Genomic DNA, 20,689 nt, shown 5'->3' with positions numbered 1-20,689 from the left:
CCCTGCTCAAGTCCTGGTTCGTTATTAACCCCTCCCAGGAGGAAAGCGTTTACCTGCTGCGACGAGACTGCCAAAGGTACAATAGTTCACCACGGTCCCCAAGCACACAGCTCTCTGTGACCAGCCAGGGCAACCAGCAGGGTGTTTCTCTCAGGGTCCCTCATCTTCTGCAGGGCTCACCCTGGCTGCCACAAAAGTCACTGAGTGAGACATTGGAGCAAAATTTACAGGACCATGGAAGGGACCTTAGAGACTTGGCTTCCTTTGGGTAGGAAAGGACTGGGACATGTTCCTCCCGGAGAGGGTTCACCCCTCTTTCTGGCATTGCTCCCTGGGCTGAGTACCCCAGCTGTGCCAGCTCTCCAGCACAAAGCTGCTCAGGGGTGAGTGTGTTCAGGAATGGGGCAGAGTTGCTGCCTGCAGGTAGCATTGCTCAGATGCTCCCTGCTACTGACACTGGAGCTGGCTTGAAGTTTTATTTACAGGGAGATGTGAAGTCTGCTCTGGCCTTGCATGCTGTCACCTCCTATGGCTGGGCCTAGAAGCAATCTAGGTCCCACACAGGGCTGAATGGTGCTGCATTGCTCGTGGCCCCTGTATTCTCCACATTACCTGTGCAACACCCTTTTTTGACATCGGCCACCCATTAGAAAACCTAGTGTCCACAACTGACTGCAGAATACTTAAGGAAAGTCAGCAATTTATGCTAAAATCTGTTCATTCAGTGTGAATTTCCCATAGTGTCCACAAGATAGTGCTGTCAGAACACTTTTCCTGCAAAAGCAGATGACAGAAAACTCTTGGTGGGTAGGGAGACATTCATGGAGAGTCTTCCAGTCTATGCAGAAGTAACAGTGGTGGTGTTTGAATCCTGTGTTCTTTTTGGTCACACAAGAAACTTGCCAGACTTCAATGAACACTAGGAAGCTCTTGCCAATCATTAAACAGTGATTGCTAATCCATGCACAGCCAAACATTTCTTGTTTATTTTGGGACTCTTCTTCCTATCTGTTGGTGCCACTAGGGCTGGACACAGCATTTTCAATTAGGGTTGCACCAAGAGGCCCAGACTCCATTTGTTGTGTGCGTCTTCCCCCATCCAGGGTAGGGGCATGATGGCCTAGAAATCAGGTCTCTGGCTCCTGCATTAGATATACAGATTAGTAAACAATATTAAGTCCAGGGTGGGGAGGTAGAACAAACAAGGGGCAATACTTTGTTTCTTGCACCCAGGCATCACAGAGAAGGGCTGGGTAATCCCTACTGAGTCCAGACTCAGTAGGGCATAACAGCTCTTTTACTCTGGATGTGCCATATGAGTATGATGCAGGCAGAGCCCAGATCCAGGTCAGCTTTGACCGTTCAGAAACCTTCAGAGTGCTCAGCCCCACACTGCCCCCAGTATCTAAACTGCTCATCACAAAGTTCCCCAGCTGTGGAGAAGGATCCTGTTGGGGTTGAGGGATTCCTTCTTTAGCTGCTTATGACTACTGCTTGCCCACATCCCACAAAGATCTTTTGCTGTCTTTTCCAGGCCCGTCCTGAAACCTGGCACACAAAAATGGATCCAGTCCAGACTGAATAACTGGCCTCCCCTCTAGTCAGCATCCCCAGAGACATGGCAAGGATGCAGTCCAGAGAAGGTGAGTGCAGAGCTGGATGCACTGTCACTGAAATTACACCCTTAACTTTCAGAGGGAGAAGACAGCTCAAAGAGGGAATAGTAGTAGAAGGCTCCCCTTGTGATCTGATGCTTGCATAGCTGCATCCAATGTTGCTGAACCTAGAGCCTACAGGCCTGTTTTGTTCTTTCCAAGACAACCCCTGGCCTGAGCTGAACAAATAGGAAAGAGCAGGCAGCAGCACATGTCTCACATCTATCTCCCCAACCTGCTCTTTCCCAGAGGACAGGGTGTATACACCCACCAGTACCCAGACTGCACACATGGGCCAGGGCCCAGCTTTGCACTTCTGCCCTCAAATACAGATTTTGGGGGGCTGCTGAACATCTTTGTGTATTTTATGTGGCATAAAATGGGAAACATGAAGAAATATAAAATAAGATCCTGTGACTATCTTCAAAACCTACATAAGCTCCAGTGGTACAAACGAGTCTCATAGGGCCCTTCCTACTTACCTGATAAAATAGCTGAGCCACTCACTATATAGGAGGATAGGTACCCTCTAAACTAGCTTCCCCCATGTTAGGCAAGTTCTACCCAGCAAGATCTCAAAATTAAGAGACAAAACTTATTTCAAGTGATTTTTATGTAAACATTACAAGTATAAAGACTTTGGAAAAAAACTTCATCCAAGAAATCAGCCTCTCTATACAACCAGCCAGTCTTTAGGGCTGTTAGACTTTACCAAAATCAGCAAGAAATATATTTTATAGGACAGAAGATAATTAAATCCAAGAACATTTATTTATTCAACTTCTTAAAATACTGAGTTTTACAATCACATAGTCCATTTTGTTTCTAGAAAAGCAAAACTTGCAACACTTTTGCAGTGCTTCAAGCACATCTGGAAAGGTTATGTACTATACATGTGTTAGTTCTATTAGGGGACACCACTGTCACCAGCAAAAGGCCAGATGCCAGGCATCTCTCAGGCAGAGACTGCAGACCCTCAGGCTTCCTCCCCAAGCCTTGTAGTGAGTGCATTTTAGCACTTTGCTGAGTCCCCTGATACAGGCCATGGAGAAAAAGGCTGCCGTGTTCACTGCCCTTGGGCACACGTGACCTGCAGACACTCTACCACATTTAAAACGACTGACACAAACCACTGACAGACATGCAAGACAAGACAAGTGCGTGAAAGACTGCTTGTGAACCAGATTTTGCTGTAATGACTAAGGCCTCTGCCTTCTTATCTGCTTGCTAGCTTGCTCCTCCAGTTGCATGGCAGCCCCCAGGGCATCCAGTGTTTCTGTAAAGGAAGATAGGAGTGACAGGGTGACTGACCTGGAAGCTGAGTTTCCCAGCCCAGCTATCCCTTTCAGCAGAGCTGAGAGCTATGCAGAAGGACTGGGTGCTCAAACCCTCAAAGGTATGCTGGGGTTACTTTCAGGTCTTTGGAAAAGCATTAGTGACAGTGCTAGTCAGAGACAGGCACTCACATACCTCTAACGCTGAGGAAATTTCTTGAGCCGTCCTCTACGAAGTACTTAGCTCTGCTCACAAAGGTCTCGAGATCATAGTCGGGTTTCTCTGTGATTCCCAGGAGGTAGTCAACTTCACTCATCATTGTCATCATTCTCTATATTTACAGGGATAACAGTAATGAGAAGTTGACTTTCTGGAAATTCAATTAGTTGCTTCACATCTGGCACTCCAGCCAACAGAGCTGAGCTTCTGCAGAGCAGGAGCAGTCAGTGCTCATTAGCAACAAGTAGAAGTTGCTAGTTGGAGAGGAAGAGGATCCAGCAGGCCAAAAAGCACTGAAACACCCCAGTTTAACCAGTTGGGCAGGAAACCAGAGGAAAAAGTTGGTGGTGAGGAAAAAGTAACAGCACTGTACATTGCAGCCTAGAGCCTCCCCAGCAGCACTTGGCTCAGACAAGGCAAGCTGCTATCAACATGTAGAAGGCAGCCTGGGCTGGGCTTGCCACTTCCACATACCTGTCTCAGTTCTCTAAGCTGTTCTACAACCTTCTCCTCCCGTTCACTAACTTGAGTCATAGCCTCACGATAGTTGAACATGTGGGGAGAGAGATCTTCCTCCTCATCCTTGGAGAACTGAAAGAAACAGCACACGTAAGAACAGCAAGTTTTTCCCAGCTTTGAGTTCTCTTCAGCCCACTGCACACACGTACACTGTATTGAAGACCCAAGCCTTCTCCACCAGTCTCCATTTCCTCAGTCTCCATCTGATTCTGCATGTCACTACCTCCATCATGAGGGCTGAGCTCTTTCACTCTGCAACAAGAAGATTTGTCACTCAAATTCTTCTTCCAGCAGTTTCTCAGCTACAGCATCACAAAGTAGCTGCTCCAATCAGTCAGTGCTCAGCAAGAGACATTCAGCTGCACTTAAAACACTGCACATTACCACCCCCCAAACAAGCTCACGTGGGCAGATACCCCCAAAGACTATGGGAAGGAAAGCCAAGAGACGTTTGCATTAAGGAAAAACTTTCCTGTCCAACCATCTACTCTGGCAGTCACACACCACTTGAGCTCGGACTGAAGCCCCTTCACAGCAGGTGGTACATACACCTTGTACACAGTCCCTCAGGTCAGAGTGTGTGCCAGTGTGCTTTAGCAAATATACTGTGAAGGTTGCTCTCTTAGATTCTTAAGTACATTAGATTCATAAGTAAGTTAGGCCTGTGAGTTATTGTTGTGCTTAGAGTAAATTTTATAGAATCTTTTGTTAAATTGTTTCAATTAGGCTATGGATTAAGTGTGGTTGAATCTTAAGACTTAAACCATTGGTTAAGTCCAGGGCTAAGCTTGGCAAGGGGGTCCACTCTGAACCTTGTGACTCAGCAGGAGGGTCTTCCTTATTCCTTTTTATCCTTACTGTTTTCCCATCCTTACCCCTTTTTCCATTCCCCAGCCTCCATGTAGATCATTTTAGGTTGATTTTAGTCTGATTCTTCTCTGTGTGCTTTAACTGCCTACTGCCTAGTAAGTAGTAGAGTGAACTTTGCCAACAAACAATGTTGTACTTTCACTTTATTTTTAAACCTGCTTTTACCGATACCTTTGCCAGTGATTCTTCGAGTAACCTAAACACTCATTTGTGACACACATTCTTAGCACATCCTTACAGACAGGACCCCAAGTACTACAAAAAGTAAAGGGCACGGAGGTAACCATTCAGGACAGAGGAAACTCCCTACAAGAACCAGGGTAGTCCAGAGTCTACCATGAGATTAGACTCCTCTGAGGAAAGGAGGCATTACTCATGGTTTTACACATCTCTGTTGTGTCTCACACAGCAAACACCCAGGTTAGTTTCATGTGACAGCTCTAAGATAATTTGCTCCTAACAACCAACCTCCAGGTTGCCATTACAAACAATACAAAAGAACTTGAGATTCCAAAGGTCAGAGTAAAAGCAGCCAAAACACCTTTTGCAGCAAGATTAGAATCCCCAGGTCTGAAAGGCCATTACCTGTCAGCGTATCTCAGCGTGTTTAAGGTGTACTCACACGAATTCATGCCTGGAGAAATCATTGCTATCTGCAAACAGAACAGAAACCTCAGTGACTCTCACATCTGACTTTTGTTCATGTTAATGGTTCTACAGATCTCACCACACAGCTGGGATATTTTAGGACAAAGGGTCAGAGTTGACACAGTCTGTAAAGTCCATTTTTCTTTATAGCTTCTGTTGGACATGCCAGGAGCCCTATATCAAACTTTCCACTTGCTTTGTGTACACCCACTGTGATTCACCCTCCACAGGAAGAAAAGTCCTTTGAGAGCACACCAGACTCTCCTACAGATTCACTGTATGAAAGTGTCTTCTGCAGCTCTGCTTCTATGGGAACTGGGCATAGCTCACCAATTTATTATCTCAGTCACCATGGGCAAGTTTCTGTGAAGAAACTGTATGACTTTCCTTTTTTTTTTTTTTTTGAGAGATCTGAAGCTTTCTGACTTCAAAATCTGCTCATTCTAGGAGAGTGTGCAGGTACTGGTCAAATTGCAGAACCCATAAGCAGTTTGTTTGACATGCATACTCACCATACAGGTCCTTGAGTTTGTTCCTATGAAAGAGTCTCTTAGCACCTGGGTCAGCTTGCTCTCCCGAAAAGGGGTGTGAGACTTGTTCTGCCCTAAAGCTCGGATACACTCCTAAGAAAAGATAAGTCTTGTGAACGCAGTATCGGTATCTCTCCTCAGACAGCTCTGCCAGCTATCAACCACCAGCTGCTGGTGAACCCAACAGGCTGAACAATGGTCACATCTACTGCTCTGTAGTCCTTCATAGCCTTTAAATTATACACCAGGTATTTGACTGTCACAGGACAGCAGGTATGTGAAAAAAATCATATGTGAAAAAAAAAAAAGACAACTTGAATGAGGCTGTACCAGTGTCTGGCCTGACAAGTCTGCACTGCTTTCCTGGAAACACTCTAAATGGAAGTATACCCCATTTTCAGGTTTGCTCACATACTAAATATTTTCTTGGCTGTTCTTTTCCTGATAACCCCGGAGTTGAACAGAATCCATACGTGGATTATCACTCCTTGCTCCCTGACCTATTAGCTCACCTTCAAAGCCAGCAAGCTCTTATTGATTTCTGCACCTTCCATTCGTGTCTGCCGATCAGCACTAGCTGTGTCTGCACCCCTCTCATTTCCTGCCAGGTCCACCAAGGAAAATTTGCCAATCAGTTGTCCTCTTTGGCGCAGTATGATTTGGAAGCAGGCGTGTGACCGTGAAGAGCTGGCATTTGCAAAAGTCTGCCCAGACGTCCTACAGCAAAGATGGCAAACAAGCATTAGAACTGTGTCACGGGAGACAACGGGTCCTGACAGCACTAGGCAAGACCTGCAGCCATTCAATTAAATTGTTTAACCTCCCAGGTTTTATCCCACACATTAATACTTCAAGTTTGTGTGAATTATGGAGTTACTTCTGATACAAGAGCACAGGACTGCTGTGAAAAATATGAACCTGCACCCTGGTTATAGAGATGTAAGGCTATTTAAGCTGCTTGGCTCAATTCAGCCAGCCTACACTGGAATGCCTTTCTGATGCTAATGCCTCACAGGCACTTGGAGCTGGAAGTCACACCTTCAGCACAGCCACTGTCATTTTCCTAATGCATCTGCCATTATATAGTAAGCTCAGCCAAGCTTCCCACTAAACAGCATTAGCTGTTCTAGCACATTACAGTCATGGTAAATCCCTTTCTCCAGCCAAGCTGGCTTGGCACTTCACCTCTGCTGTGCAGCTGCACCTGTCCCATCACTGCAAAGGCACAGATTGGCATTTCAAGTTAAACCTGCCTGTGACCTTCATTGTAATTTATTCTCTGAGAATGCTGGCAGGTTCACTGTCCCACCTGGATCCCTACTGATGAGGGAAAGGGAGGGGAGGTCGTCCTAAAGCAAGGCTAAAAAAAGAGTTCATGACTGAATTGCCAGCCAAAACAGGATGCACAGTAGAGTGCTGAATGAGCTTTCAGGATGTGCATATCTGCACATGCAGTGCAGTACAGAAGCCAAGGAGCTCTCATTTGCCTAGTAATGTTTCCACAGCTGCTGCAACTTAACTGAAACAGGTAAGGTTTGGTAATACAGGTTTTAGCTCCCAGTTAAAAACACCAGTACAAAGGCAGAGCTGCCCCAACCACAGCCTTTCCTGCCAGGATGATATGCCAAGCCTACAGCTGTCCCTTGGCACCTGCTCTCAAGGATTCTTTAGACAAGATTCCTGAATGACATGCAGCATTTTTGTTGTCATTGGAATAAGCTCATCTGGTCTGCAGTTAAGCCAAAGCATTTTTGCAACTGTGGTTGATGCCAGCTGCTGTTACTTGATCTGACAAGCCCATAGGGAGCTAATTGTATTCCTGTAAAGTAGCTGATACTCCTAGAAAGCACAAAGGCAGCCATGTCCTCATGTGAATAGTTTCTCTCATTGGAGTTACATGAGGACATATGAATGATGAGCTCTGACTTTCCTTTATGGCAGCCAGGCTGAACCCACCCCATTATTGGGTAACCACCTTCTGGAATTCATGCAGAGGTGCCTGTTACTGGGAAAAACAAGGTTCTGTTTAACTCTCAAAGCACCAGCACCAGACATCATATGTTTTTTCTAGATGTGGAGATACAAGAGGACATGACCACTCTTAGTGGTTTCAAGGCACCAAACCTGCAGGCACTGCCAATCGCAATCATTCTGATGACATCCTCAGCACAGCCAACTTGTCTTTCTTGGAGACCAACAACCTGGACCTGCTGCTTGCCATCCTCCAGGACTCGAAGCTTGGCCTTCTTATTCAAGAGGTCAAACACCTATATTTCAGGCAACGAGATTGAGGCAAATCTGAACAAGGTCTCCTTGGAAGTATTTTGCAGTGTCTTTATACAAACTATAAAGAAACAGCACCTTTATCGTAGCCTGCCAATTCAATTCCACACACACTAAGATCAATAGAATACATAGAACTATAGAAAATAGTAAGTTTGGCTCAGCTACTTATGAAATATTCAACCAAAGCAATCAGGTCAAGATTTAAAAATAAAGTCTTACCTTTCCATTGTATATTTCAAAGAAAGTCACATAGACTTCCAGATTCTGACTCCTGTACCTGGGCTGACTTAGGAGGAGGAAGACATCTTGTGCTAGTGAAGAAGGGCAGAAGTTAACTGGTTTAAAACACACTCTAGTTGCTATTTGATCTGCTTTCAAATATTGCACAGCCATAAGGCAGTGTCTGTAGCAGCTGAATGACAGTCATCCAAACAAATGCTTGTGAAAAATCAGTGCTGAGCTACCATCTGGAGAACAGATTCAGCAACATCCTTATCCAGAGACTGAAAACAGGGGAATACAGAAGTTTCTACTGCTAATGTCACCCACAGACAGCAATCCTTACTGCTCTGGGGGAACACTGGGATCTGCTATTGTTTTGGACAGGCCTGAAGGAGTCATGTGTTTGTGTTTCAAGCAGAAAGCCTAGGAAACATGCATTCCTGAGCATCTGCTTTGCTGCGGTTTGGAGACAATGTACCAGATTAATTGTGCCTGTGGCTGGATCCACTGTAACTTTTCACAATTAGGCTTCAGACTTTGAAACTCAGCTGAAAAGCAAAGACTCCTTCAGGGCCAGTCATAACTGTTTCTCAGAGATCAGCCAACAGTTGCTTCTGTTTCAGCTGCCTTGCTGCACAGACTGCTTTCACAACGTGCCTTTCTAAAGGGAAGGTAGAGGTCAGGGGTTTTGGTGCTTTCTAGGCAGTATATCAAGGGGAGGCTTCTAAGCATGTTTTCTGAAATCATTTTGTATGTGCTAGGTTTTTTGCATCTAACGCTTACAGGAAGAAACCTGACATATACATCCTTTTGTGTAACAAGTTTTATATCAGAAATGGATGGAGTTGTGTTGCATTCAAGTCAGTTTTTTTTCCAAACACCGTCCTCGGTCTGAGACACAAGCAAAGCAGAAGAATCAAAATTAAATGGTTCAGCCCAGAAAATGCCAAAGTAGAGAACATGTCGTCTCCTTGCCTCAAAAACAAGTTATCTTTTGGTGAGTTAAGTGTGGATCTTAAAGGCTGGAGGGAAAATATTTTGTGAAACCAATAAAAAAAATTAGCCATGCCTCCTGCAAACACCAGCACTTATTACTGAAAACACAAATACTTTATGTGTCTTCTACTGGGCACATTTTAAATAACCATACAAAACCAGGTCTTATCTATTTAAGAAAAACAAGCACTAATTTGATTTTTGTATCTATAGAAGAATCAACTTACAGGCAAAGGCATATATGCCCTTTGAGGCATTCTGTATTTTCCCAGAGAAGTCTCCACCCATAGTCTGTGAAGAGAAAAGGCCAGAGGTCAGGTGTGGTACCAACAAGTCAGCCTACCTGATCTCAGCCCCAAGAACAGACTAGGAAGTTACCGTAGATATGCTCCAATGTCAGCAAGATGATTAGAACACAGTGCAACTCAGGATAAAATTAATTTGCTGCTTCCCTATCAGTTCGGAAAGAAGATCTGGACTACACAAAGCAACAGCTGAATGCCTGTAAGGCTCTGGCTGCAGAGTCAAAGTAGTTGTTCCTCCAAGGAAAATGCATGGCCTTGACAGAGCAACCAAACAGCCTCTGGTCAGAAGAGACAAAGCCTCATTTCTTAGGACATAAGTTGAGTAACATTTTTGCTGATACTTGCAAAAGTTAACATATGACATCAAAATACAAATTTAGAGCAGACAATATCTTTAACTCCTTTGACCAAGGTACCTTTAATCCCAACAACATTTTCAGTTAGTGCTGTTCTAGTGACCTGCTCTACCAACCTGTAGATGAGACGGAGTCAATTATTTAAAACACAGCTCAATCTGCCAGTTTAATGTGCAACACTCCAGTCTCAAGGTAGGGCTGCTGTCCTTGCACTAGTTCTGCCCTAGGATTGGGAAGGGAAAGTAACTTCATCACCTATGATTTTAGTGCCTCACAGTTCTATTCCTGTAACAAAACTCAGATGAACAGGTTTGTCTGCCCTTTCCAGTGCAATGAAGGCAGCCTGTGTTCAGACTTCTATAAGCTTCCAAATTTTCTTCTGGATTACAGGAAGAGATCTACAGCTCACTACGTAACACTAACAATAGGAGATCCTGGCCTAAAACTTGGCTTTAACACCAGAAAAACAGCAACTACCTGAGCAGCAGGTTAGCCTGGTACAATCAAGATCAACAGTTGTTTGAGGTAAAGGGATTTTGCAGAACAGGACAGCAGATTTGACTCCACTATCATACTGTGAGGATCCTTCCTCACAGTTCCCAGAAGAAGAATGTTAAAGACAACACAGCTGTTGAAAATTTAGAGCATGTCACCTTTGAGACAGAAAACAGCTTTCACATCTCTTGAAATTGCAACTGGTAGACTAGAAGGAGTAGTTCGAAAGCAAATACGCTAAATTTGCCCTCTTCACAAATTAAGTGTTTATGTGCATCAAGAGGCTTATTCTTATATAATTGCTGAAGTCTTTGGAAGGCCTCCAAGCTCAAAACACAGAATAGGCAGTAGCCTTTGTCTCAGACGTAGGATAACAGCCCCACTTTATAGACAAGTGTTAAGAAGCAACAGCCATTTGAGGCAAGGAACAGCCATGACTAAAACTGACAGGTCAGGACATCCTAAGTCTTTAAAAAGCCAGCTATGGGGGGATTTTAGTACAAATTTTCCTTAAAACCTCAAAGGAAACCTACCAATATGTAAAGCTACAGAAGAAGAGTTAACATCTAACAAAGCTTTAAGACAATAAAACCAAGATCCAAACGCCTTGTAACAATCCTACTCATGATCAACATCAAGGAGCTTTAAAATACTTCAAAGCTAGAAAAATTGAGACCTTGGAGAAAAACTTACATGTGTCTTGCCACTGCCTGTCTGGCCATATGCAAAGCATGTCGCTTTTCCACCCTCAAAGATGGTCTCTACAAGAGGTCTAGCAGTGAATCTGGATATTTAGAAGGTAAAAAAGAAAAAATTAAGGCAAATTATTTCACATCCTGCTTCATTGTCATCAGTTTCTCTAAAAAAAAAATAAAAATAAATAAAAGCAAATCCTTAGGAAATCAGCAAGGCCATGCCAAAAACAAGCTTTAGACTTTTCAGTCCTTTGGCTTCCTCCAAAAAGCATTTTAATACTTATTTCAGGTAACAGTTTCTTTAAGCCAGAATGCTATCTACCCATAGCTCCCTGCTTTTATCTGAAAGCTGTTCCTGATAAGCAGCAAGCATTACCTGTACACCATTTCATTAGAAGAGGTTTCATCAAATGAAAAGTCAAATCTAAATGTCTGGGTGTCAAGGTATTTGGTTAGGTCTACTTTCTGCTTTGGCTCATGCACCATCAGGACACACTTGCTTGGAACAGTAACCACATCACACTCCTTTTTTTGAAGTTCTGTTGACAGAAAAACACCATCAGTTTTAACAAGAATGAAAAATGTCAAACTGCTCCAAGATGGAGCTGCTTGGTCAGTACACTCACCTTGCCTGTTGAGAGGGCGCTTCCTCACACAGACACAAATCCTATGTTCTTCTATCTAAAAGAAAAGTAAGAAAACAAATAATTATTTCCCACTTGCACTCACACCTACTTCATGTTAGAGAGATGCAATGCCCCCCCTCACATCTACTTTTCTGTGTGCTGATCAGTGTTGCCTCTGCTACTGGTGAGACCCTCTCATGAAGGGATGTCAGTCTTAAAGGGCATTCAATGCAAAAGAAACGCTGCAAATGATTGACCTTTATGTAGCATTCTCCAACATATCAAGTGGAAGTGCTGCTATGCTATAGAAAGTGCCTCAAATATTCTGTAGCAGAAATAGGAGAAAGTTTAGACCCCAGTCAGCCTTCCAGAAAAGTTTGTGATATCAGTACTGCAACTATGGTCAAATTCAGGCAAATTAATACTTTCATTTACCCCAGAGGTCTTTTTTGACCCGGAGTTCTTTACTGATGCAATAAGTTAAGCTATTTGTGCAGCACAGCTACACATCAGGTGAGCTGGGAAGTGCATGTGCCACTGGGTGAGGCAGAAGGTAACAGGCTCCTCTCCTGTCACACAGCAATATGTACATTTTTTTTTCAATTGCTGAAGATTCTGACCAAGCCTGCTTTTTCTAGTTTTTGACCTCTACTTTTGCTCCTCCACTTTTTGACCTAGTTTAAAAAATCACTTATTATAAGATTTACCCACATTAACACTTTCTGTAATAGGGCAACGGTCCATTTTAAATTATGCCTGTACTTACAATGGCTCTGCCATTTACAAACTCTGAAAGACATTGATGCTCACAAATCATTGTGTGATAACTGTTGAAGGGCAAGTTCTTCACTAGTGTCATATGCACAGTAAAGCAAGGCAGCTTAGCCCTAGAAGGGGAAGGCAAGCGACCTCACACATACCACCAGGTGCCTCAAGCTCACAATATGCTCAGAGGATTTTCAAGGTGCAGTGATATAGCAGCTGCTCAATACCAAATTTTCAGTACAAAATGAAGTCTGTCTACAGGTTGCAGTTAGTAGCCTCAGTATTTACTTACTGGATCATCTACAGATATTGGCTGGCAGTTTAAAGTTGCTCTGAATTCCTTGATCATACGTGCAAACTCCCAGTTTGGACAGCTGCTGTCAAACTCCTGCATGGAAAAACCATGGATGTGAAGGTAATTGATCTGTTACAGCAAAAAAGCCCCAGAACCTACTAAGCAGTCAGCTGTATGTAATCAGAAGCATTTCACAAGATTCTGAACTTTCTGAAACTAGAATCAATCCATCCTTATGTACAACCTCATAAGAACATTTGTTTTAGTTTCAGCTATTGTGGTACACTGTCCCATAGAATTTCCCCTGACAGGTGTATTGTAGTGTACCTGCGCTCGTTTTATCCTGATTTCACTGATTTGAGCTCTTTTTTCTTCTCTCTTGCTTTTCATTTTCTCCATCTCTTTCACAATGTTAGATCTTCTCCGAACTAGATAAAATGAAAACAGTTCATTGGACTAAATTTTCATACTAGGTTTTAAAGTACAAGACAAATATTTCAGCTTTTCCAGGTTGCTGGCAGACTAACTTGTACAGGAAACAATCATCTTCAGAAGGATGGTCATGACTTTTGCAGCACTTCCTTCCCAAACCAGATCTACCTACCAGGGAAACTGCCCTGGAAGTCACGCTACCACTCTACAGCAAAGGCAGCACTTCTGAGGCAATACCAGTATAACAGAGTTACACATTTTTAATAAAAAAATACTCAAGATATTCAATCTTGCTGCCAAAGTCACCTTTTCAAAGCTTTAGTCTCGGAGTATACAAAGCAGCAATCACATAGTGATTCATTGCTGACTGACGAGTCAGTCTTTATCCACTGCTCCCTGGTACCTGGGCTCCCTGAAGTGCTCGTTCTAGCAGCAGGCAGATGATTCTCTGTATTTTCATTTACACTTGGCAGTGAGGCTTCTGGAACACAGCCCAGCCTGCTAGCCCTGGTTCGGCCAGCTGCAGAAAGAAGCCAGACCAAAACCAATAATTAAATCTCAAAGATCAAGAATGATTCTGCAATCTGTAAAGCCTCATGGACCACAAGCATTCTTCAACATCCAGATCAGGAGAGAGAACTAGCTAAAACCTGTGGCAAATGTGCGAGTAAACTTTTAAATTCTTTGCCAATCACCAACTTTTATTCAATGCTGCAAATCAAGGCCTCACCAATTAGAGAAGAATTTAGTATCAAGCCTCTTATTTCAATGTTTTTGCAGAACTTAACATGCAAGGCATGCCCTCAGCTATTCATAGGGTAGCCTGGTAAAATAACTAGAATTTCATAATTCAAGGAGGCTCAAGTTTCTGCTTTACGCAACCCATATAGGTAAAACTGTGACTGGTATATTCACAGAGCGTGTTGTCAGCAGTATTAAGGCACTTCTCTTCCCACTCCAGTCCCACATTGAACAGATACCACATCCACCCAACATGCACAACTGCAGCTCTCTGGCTGATAAAGTACATCATTATGCACAGCATTGTTTCCAAAGTCCTTTGGAAACCCCTTCAGGTAGGAGCTCTGGGTATTTGCATAGTGGCAGACCTCTAGGTCTCTTGTGTTATCTATGAAGGAGTACAGGTTGCTCATGCCCCTGGGATTTGCAGTTTGCCTAACTAAATGCACACACCTTGTTTCACAGTGAGAGTTCACTGTGCTTTTTCTCCACTCACCAGGAACCGACAAATATTTTCTGGCTTGCACAGAAGTGCTGGGATCTACCACCATCTCATCTTCCTGGAGGCTGCACTGAGGCTCTGTGATAGCAGACATCCTGGAACGGCCACGCACAGCTTTGGAAACAGGAATCCAGGGACACTCAGACACTTGCAATTGATGGAGTGCTCACAAAGTGCAGAACAGTGAGGAATAAGGTGTGGTTAAAAGGACCTTTTCCAATAACAAAGTGCAGGACAAAGCAGTGCAGGTGGGTGAAAATACACCACTATAGAAAAGCAAACAGTTCATTCGAGGTTCACAATTCCAATGAATTTCTCTTAGATACCACTAAGGATTCACATAAGGTTATGGCAGTTGCAGCATCTTGATACTTAGGAAGGAGGAAGTTACAAGTCAGAGCTGGGAAAGCCTCTGAAGCTTCACACTTGCAGGGCACTTCACACTTGTGAATTAACTCTGTGATGGTGACAGGGCACTGGGGTGGGCAGGGTCGTGCCCACCCACCCTCAGGGCACCCACACACAGACTGTGTGTGGTGCACAGTGAACTGGGAGCCCCATAACACTGAATTCAGCTGAAAGACTCTGTATAATCACGACATAAAACCTTTGAAAAAGGTCCTTTTGTAGGCAAGTCTCCATTGTCACATGCCAGGGTATTTTTTTTGTTGAGACCAAGTCCACTGGAAAGCTTCCTAGGGGAAGGATTGGAACATTCCCCTCAAAAAATATGTAAAAAACCAAAAAGCAAATCTTATATGAAAAAGAGATCACGATGTGCAAGATGGAACTCCCTTCACCTGTCATGACTAGCAATTACCAGAATTAATCACCATGATTTCAAAGGACACCAGATCTGTTTGAAACCAAGTGTTCATTTAAAATTTGAATAAAATTCCTTAGAACCATACCCACAAAATTCAGTGCTTCTGTCTGTTAACTCTTTACCTGGAATCTTCTGCTCATCTACAGAGACATTAGGTGCGACTGCTACAATTTTAGAAACAAAAAGCATCAGTTTCATTATACTCAAGAATGGCATTTCTATTCCATTTGCTCTTGTCACACATGCCCAGACCTGTTCTCATCAGACACACAGCAGTACTGTTTCTGTAAATGCTGGTGCTCCTGGACAGGCAGATTAACTGGAGAATTTGCTGCATCTAAATGGGTCTGATTTGAGTGATTCTGGTATGTGTGGATATTCAGCATCCTCCAAAATTCCTGTTGATTTGTAGGACTGAGGCAATACCTATTTCTTAATGGATTCTGAAAGCAGTGCTTCTACTTCTCTCATTTCCTGGGTCAGATGGAGGCAGACACCTCCTGATCTTCTTTAATTTGTTTAGTCTAAGAGCAAGTCTGAAGCCAGTGTTAGCTTTCTAATTGGTGCAGTGCAGGGTTTGCAACAGGACAGATATTCTGACACTGGTGGGCATTAGCTAGTTATAACAACAAAAATTATTCCAGGAATACTGAAAACACTGCTTCTCTCCTGTGCTCTGAGCAGCTCTTCAGGGACCTCCAGTAGGACAGGCAACAGGTATTTCAGATTCTATACTTCAGGAGAGCTGTGACCTTTGCAAGGACATCTTTCCATCAGTCAGTGACTGGATTAACACACCTTTGTTTTTCCAGCTGGCTATCCAGCTCCATTAACTGACCTGACTATAGACAGTCATGACTTTACTGCATCATTTTACTTGTCAGTTCACAAAATTTATGGAGTTCTCTGAATTTGAGGAAAGTCAGGATACTCTGGTACAGAACAGCTCTTTACACATTAAGCTTTTTGGACTACTCCTGCCTCTCCCATGCCAGGGGATTTATACTGTTGTCTTCTGGGACCAGCTTCCCTGTCTTGCATTGCATGCAACAGAAAAGGCCAGACAAGCCCAGATGTTTTGTTTACAGCTCAGTTGTATGGAGGAGCACAAGTTTTGGCTAACTATGCACTTTAAGAGAATAATTAAATTAGTAAACGTTCAACCTCAGCATCAGGTAGTGTATTACAAATAGACCTGTAAATGCTGCCACTTGCAGTTCAAAACGCCAAAAGAGTCAACTAATAAGTTAAAAGAAGGTAGAAAACATGGGAGTTTTCTGACTCCTGACACCTCAGGAAGAACAATTCCTTAGCAATCCCACACTGACATCTCTATCTTCTCTTCTGGCTTTGCTCACCACATTGTACTGACATGCAATCTCTGAGCTGGGGCACACCAGCTGGCACTTTGGCTGCCTGCTCTGAAACGTCTCCAAGCATAAAGCTCTAGTTATTGTCTAGGGAGACCGTGTGAAGATGAGACATCAATTTGTCACCGCTATTTCTTTTGTGTCCTTTCCACTCTCCTTTTGACACCTTTAATCTTAATAACTGCCACTTAACTGCTGTTGTTTGTGGCATTTGCAAAACTCCATAAGGAACTTTAAAATTCTCTGCAGCATTAATTGTCTAGTGGCATTTAAAGCACAGGTTAACTACAGCAATGCTGCAGAAAAGGACAACACCTCAAAAAACCCCGGCTTGGGGGAACAGGACAGCAACCTGCCAGCAAAGTCGCTGCCCACAGGAGTCCAAAACATTGGTATGAGGTGGTATCCTCTTTGTTAGCACCGAATGAGAAGCCTTATGATGCACTAAAGTAGAATATTATGAAAGACCAGCACTGTTCCACAGGGATACAGCAGAGGAAAGAAAAAAAAAAAACAACAAAACACACTTGCTCACCTTCCCGTGGAGCAGGAATTTTTGAAAGGGTTGTTCTACGCTTCTGTTTCTGAAAAACAATGAATACTGTAAGCAATCAGAGTAAGCAGCAAACACCTAGCACAGCTCTACAGGGCAACATTGATACAACAAGAATTTCTGACCAAAGCCTAACTATGAGACAGAAAAGGCACGTTAGACACCTCAGAGTATAAGGCTGAGGGTATTATAAATAACAAGACCTATGCTGTTGACACTGTAGTACCTTAGGAGAGACTAAATTATTTTAAAGCACTTACCTGTACAGTTACATTGTCTTGCAAAGGGACGTTCTCCTTCACATCAGCAGCGGGTAGTTCTGATAATTCAGGATTTACTGCTATCACATCATTAATACCAATCTACAAGAGCAAAGGCAGGGTTTTACAGAGTGAAATATTGCTGCTACCGCTCAGCACATGGTTTTTTCCTAATCCTGGCTTTCAGTACAGGCAAACAAACCTTACCCACCATCTGATAGATGTTAAGTTAAAGTTGCCTGGAAGGGCAAGACAGTAGCTCTGTTCCTATTCTGGTAGGAATAGTCTGGTACATGCAAATATGCCAGTGAAATGTGCTACTTAAGCCATTTACCCTCATCTGCCAAACACCACACACCTCTGCAGGTGCCATAGAGCACTTCTGAAGAGATGGGCAAAGCCCATTTGGTATCCACTGGTCTAATCTCTCGCTGCTAATCTTAGTAAATCTCAGCAGCTCTGTGACTTCTGTGCTAGGAGAGCATTAAGTGTTTACTGTGTGATTGCACTTACTGAAATAAACGTCAAAGAGCTGCTTAGACTTTAGGAAAAGAAGGTTTCAGCATTTAATCCGTAACTTAATTCACCTGCATCTTCACTTGCTATTGCAAACAATTGGACCTGGGGCCAATTATCACCTCCTGACTAACCCTCCCCTGAAATAATAATCCTGCCTTCACCAGGGTACCCTGGCACAGGCAGAGTAGGGGCAGACAGCCAAGGGCAGGCTCAGCACAAATGCAGCAAGTCACTGCCCATTCCGTTTTTCAAACCTTTCCCCACTGAAGAGCTTGAAAGCACTCGTGCACAAAAAGTTCTGGTATTGCAGCAGCTATGACTGGAATTGGCCTAAGGAGGTAACACAAGCACCACTCCAGGAAGTTCTTAACTAATCAATTAACTTCCAAATTACTTAAATAAGAGTCCATAAAAAGAGAAAAAAAACAAGTAGGCTCTGTAAAGTGCAAAGAAACTACTTTTAGCATAAGTGAAGCAATCTACAAAATTTGGTTTATGTGGAAGCGGTTAGCAGCTAATTTGAAAGTGAATTAGCTCAGAAACATGTACATGGACAATATAATTTCTAAGTGTCTGTAAGCACATACACAGTGTATATTCATAGGCACATAAAAAAATCACTGGATTTTGAAGAATCTTCATAAAGATTTAATATCCTAACACATACATGAAATTTAGCCAGCGATTATATCTAATTTTTCACATTGTTTATATTTGAATGCAGCAGGCATATGCATACCTTTGATTTCAAAGAACCAACCAATAGCAACTTTTAAGATTTTCACTGAACTCCAGAGTGCACATTTCCAGGGGAACCAGGAGGAAAAGTACATTTGCTCAGTGATAAGGGGAGATTTTGTTCAGTGTCAGTATTTCAGCTACGTCAGCCTCAAATGCCCCAACCCCATCTCATCTCACATAGTATTTATTTCATATCAGTGCAGAGATTCAGGAAATCAAACCCAGCCCTCTTAACGTGGTACTTTAGCAATGGCACGTTTTAAGGGAAATCGGAAAGCACAGAAAGCCAACAAACAGCCCACAGAGCTGAAAAACTGGCGTTTCGGGACATTCAAAACGAGCGAGAGGTCGAACACCCCCTTGCTCCCTCTGAAAGGCTTTGGGCACCGCAGCTTTCGCGTCCCACCTTGGCACATCAGTGTCGTGGCTTTAATTACGTATAGAACGAGCACAGCACGGAGCCAGCGGTAGCAGCGTGGGACAAGCGCTGCCCACCCAGCGGGGAGAAGGGCAGAGCCGAGCCGGGCCGTGCATGAGCCCGGGCTTTCCGAGGCACATCCCGCCGGGAGCGTTGGAGCGCCCCGGGAAGGAAGGGACCGCGGGCAGCTGCCACTCACCTCCTTGCCCTTGGTGATGCCGGCCTCAGACCACTCCACCAGCACGGAGCATTGCTCCTCTTTCACCGCGCTCACCGTCGCCTTATGGATTAAACCTGGAAAAGGCCGGCGTTGAGTCCCAGCCCGACCGCCCCACGCCGCCGGGAGCCCCGCGGGCGGAGGCAGACGGGACCCCGCAGACTCCCTGCCCCCCACCCCTCACCATTGCTCCGCTGGATGTTAACGACGAGGCCGGGGTAGACATTGCGGCACAGGCGGGAGTCCATGGCACAGGCACCGGGACAGGACCCGCGTCCCGCCCCAGCAGCGAAACACCCGCCCGGCAACCGCCGCCGGTTTAAACCCCGCGCGCCGGCGTGCCGCGGGGGCTGCCGGGAGCCGCCGCGGGACTACATCTCCCAGCAGGCCCCACCCCGCGGCCCTCCGGGGACTGTCGGCCGTCGGACGCAGGGCCTGCCGGGAGATGTAGTCTCGAGGCGCCGGCAGCACTGCGGCTCCCGGGGGCGGAAATCGGAGCGCGGCTTGGGGTGGGCGGGGGCGGCGGGGCCGCCCCAGGCACTGTCGGTCTGAAGGCGAGCATAAGAGATTCCAGCTGGTTGCGCCGATCTGGCCCTCTCTGGGACTGATGGAGCGGTTTTCCCTCCAGCGCTTTGCTGTCTTACCAGGAGGTCTGGGTTCGGTCGGGGGAAAGCTGCCAAGCTATTGGGGCAGAATATTCCTTTAACACTCGGCCCATCTCTTCCCAGTCCCCCATCCGGGGTGGTTCGTGACTGGAGCAGGCTGTTGGGCAGTGTCCCCAGCCCCTGGGGCAAGTTTCTGGACAGGGTCCCTAGTCTCTGGCGCACATCTTGGGGTAGCTCCCCGAGAAATCCTCACCTTGTCTGTACTGAGCGGACTGTACTGAATCAACATGGCAGAATTATCAGCAAGAATACGGTTTACCTGGCAGGCAGGGCAGACCTTAAATTCTCATAAACTGCACATAGACAAACTGAAGGGCAAAGTGCACATTTAGAAAATCATTAAGCTATATTTGAGTTCTGTTTTTTACACATGTAGGGATAGCTCCACCGAAATGGAGCCTCAAAAAATTATTCGACACTCGTACTTGTTCCTCTCCACGGAAATCTTTAGTAAAAGGCGAAAGATTTATACGATCTGAAGAGAAACCAGAGTATACCCCTCCCTCCCTCCCCGACGCTGCCGCCGCCCGCCCCACGCCCCACACGTCAGGGTGACACGGGCCCGCCCGGCTCTCCCGGCCCCGCAGCCCCGGCCCGGCCCGGCCCCGCGGGGCGCACACACCGGGCGGCCCCGACAGCCCGGGCGGGGCAGCGGCCGCAGCGCCGGACACCGGCGGGGCCGCGGGGC

General features: G+C 44.9%; 2 protein-coding genes across 3 annotated transcripts in view; one reads left to right on the top strand and one right to left on the bottom strand.

The window, feature by feature from the left end:
- Positions 1-961: 961 nt before the first annotated feature.
- The window catches only part of RPS8 (ribosomal protein S8), a 25,765-nt gene continuing 6,037 nt past the window's right edge, over positions 962-20,689 (top strand). Inside the window, exons 1-2 of the mRNA XM_017824593.1 lie at positions 962-1,010; positions 1,248-1,253. Coding sequence (XP_017680082.1) covers positions 962-1,010; positions 1,248-1,253 — 55 coding nt within the window. The remainder of the gene's footprint in view (positions 1,011-1,247; positions 1,254-20,689) is intronic.
- On the bottom strand, positions 2,405-19,677 carry KIF2C (kinesin family member 2C). Of its 2 annotated transcripts, XM_017824617.1 has the most exons (22): positions 19,521-19,677; positions 19,319-19,413; positions 17,442-17,543; positions 17,164-17,212; positions 15,381-15,422; positions 14,427-14,546; positions 13,593-13,709; positions 13,085-13,185; positions 12,755-12,850; positions 11,698-11,752; positions 11,448-11,610; positions 11,070-11,160; positions 9,448-9,511; positions 8,222-8,313; positions 7,841-7,983; positions 6,229-6,433; positions 5,699-5,809; positions 5,124-5,191; positions 3,818-3,920; positions 3,624-3,740; positions 3,126-3,261; positions 2,405-2,931 (listed from the first exon to the last, which is right to left on the bottom strand). In XM_017824617.1, exons 1-22 carry the CDS (start codon positions 19,582-19,584, stop codon positions 2,855-2,857), a joined length of 2,211 nt encoding a protein of 736 aa, XP_017680106.1. In that variant the 5' UTR covers positions 19,585-19,677; the 3' UTR covers positions 2,405-2,854. The 2 variants fall into 2 exon arrangements, with proteins under 2 accessions (XP_017680106.1, XP_017680107.1); XM_017824618.1 differs by lacking the exon at positions 15,381-15,422.

Source organism: Lepidothrix coronata, unplaced genomic scaffold (assembly GCF_001604755.1).
Source record: "Lepidothrix coronata isolate B3197 unplaced genomic scaffold, Lepidothrix_coronata-1.0 Scaffold112, whole genome shotgun sequence".
Classification (NCBI taxonomy): Eukaryota; Metazoa; Chordata; class Aves; order Passeriformes; family Pipridae; genus Lepidothrix; species Lepidothrix coronata.
This window is presented reverse-complemented; position numbering and strand designations above follow the sequence as displayed.

Excerpts from the sequence above, each read along its gene's own strand:
- KIF2C (XM_017824617.1), bottom strand. The coding sequence starts at position 19,584 with ATGGACTCCCGCCTGTGCCGCAATGTCTACCCCGGCCTCGTCGTTAAC. Across the intron at positions 11,611-11,697 it reads GCGCCCTCTCAACAGGCAAG|AACTTCAAAAAAAGGAGTGT; the intron begins GTGAGTGTACTG and ends TTCTGTCAACAG. Across the intron at positions 7,984-8,221 it reads TTGAAATATACAATGGAAAG|GTGTTTGACCTCTTGAATAA; the intron begins GTAAGACTTTAT and ends CCTGAAATATAG.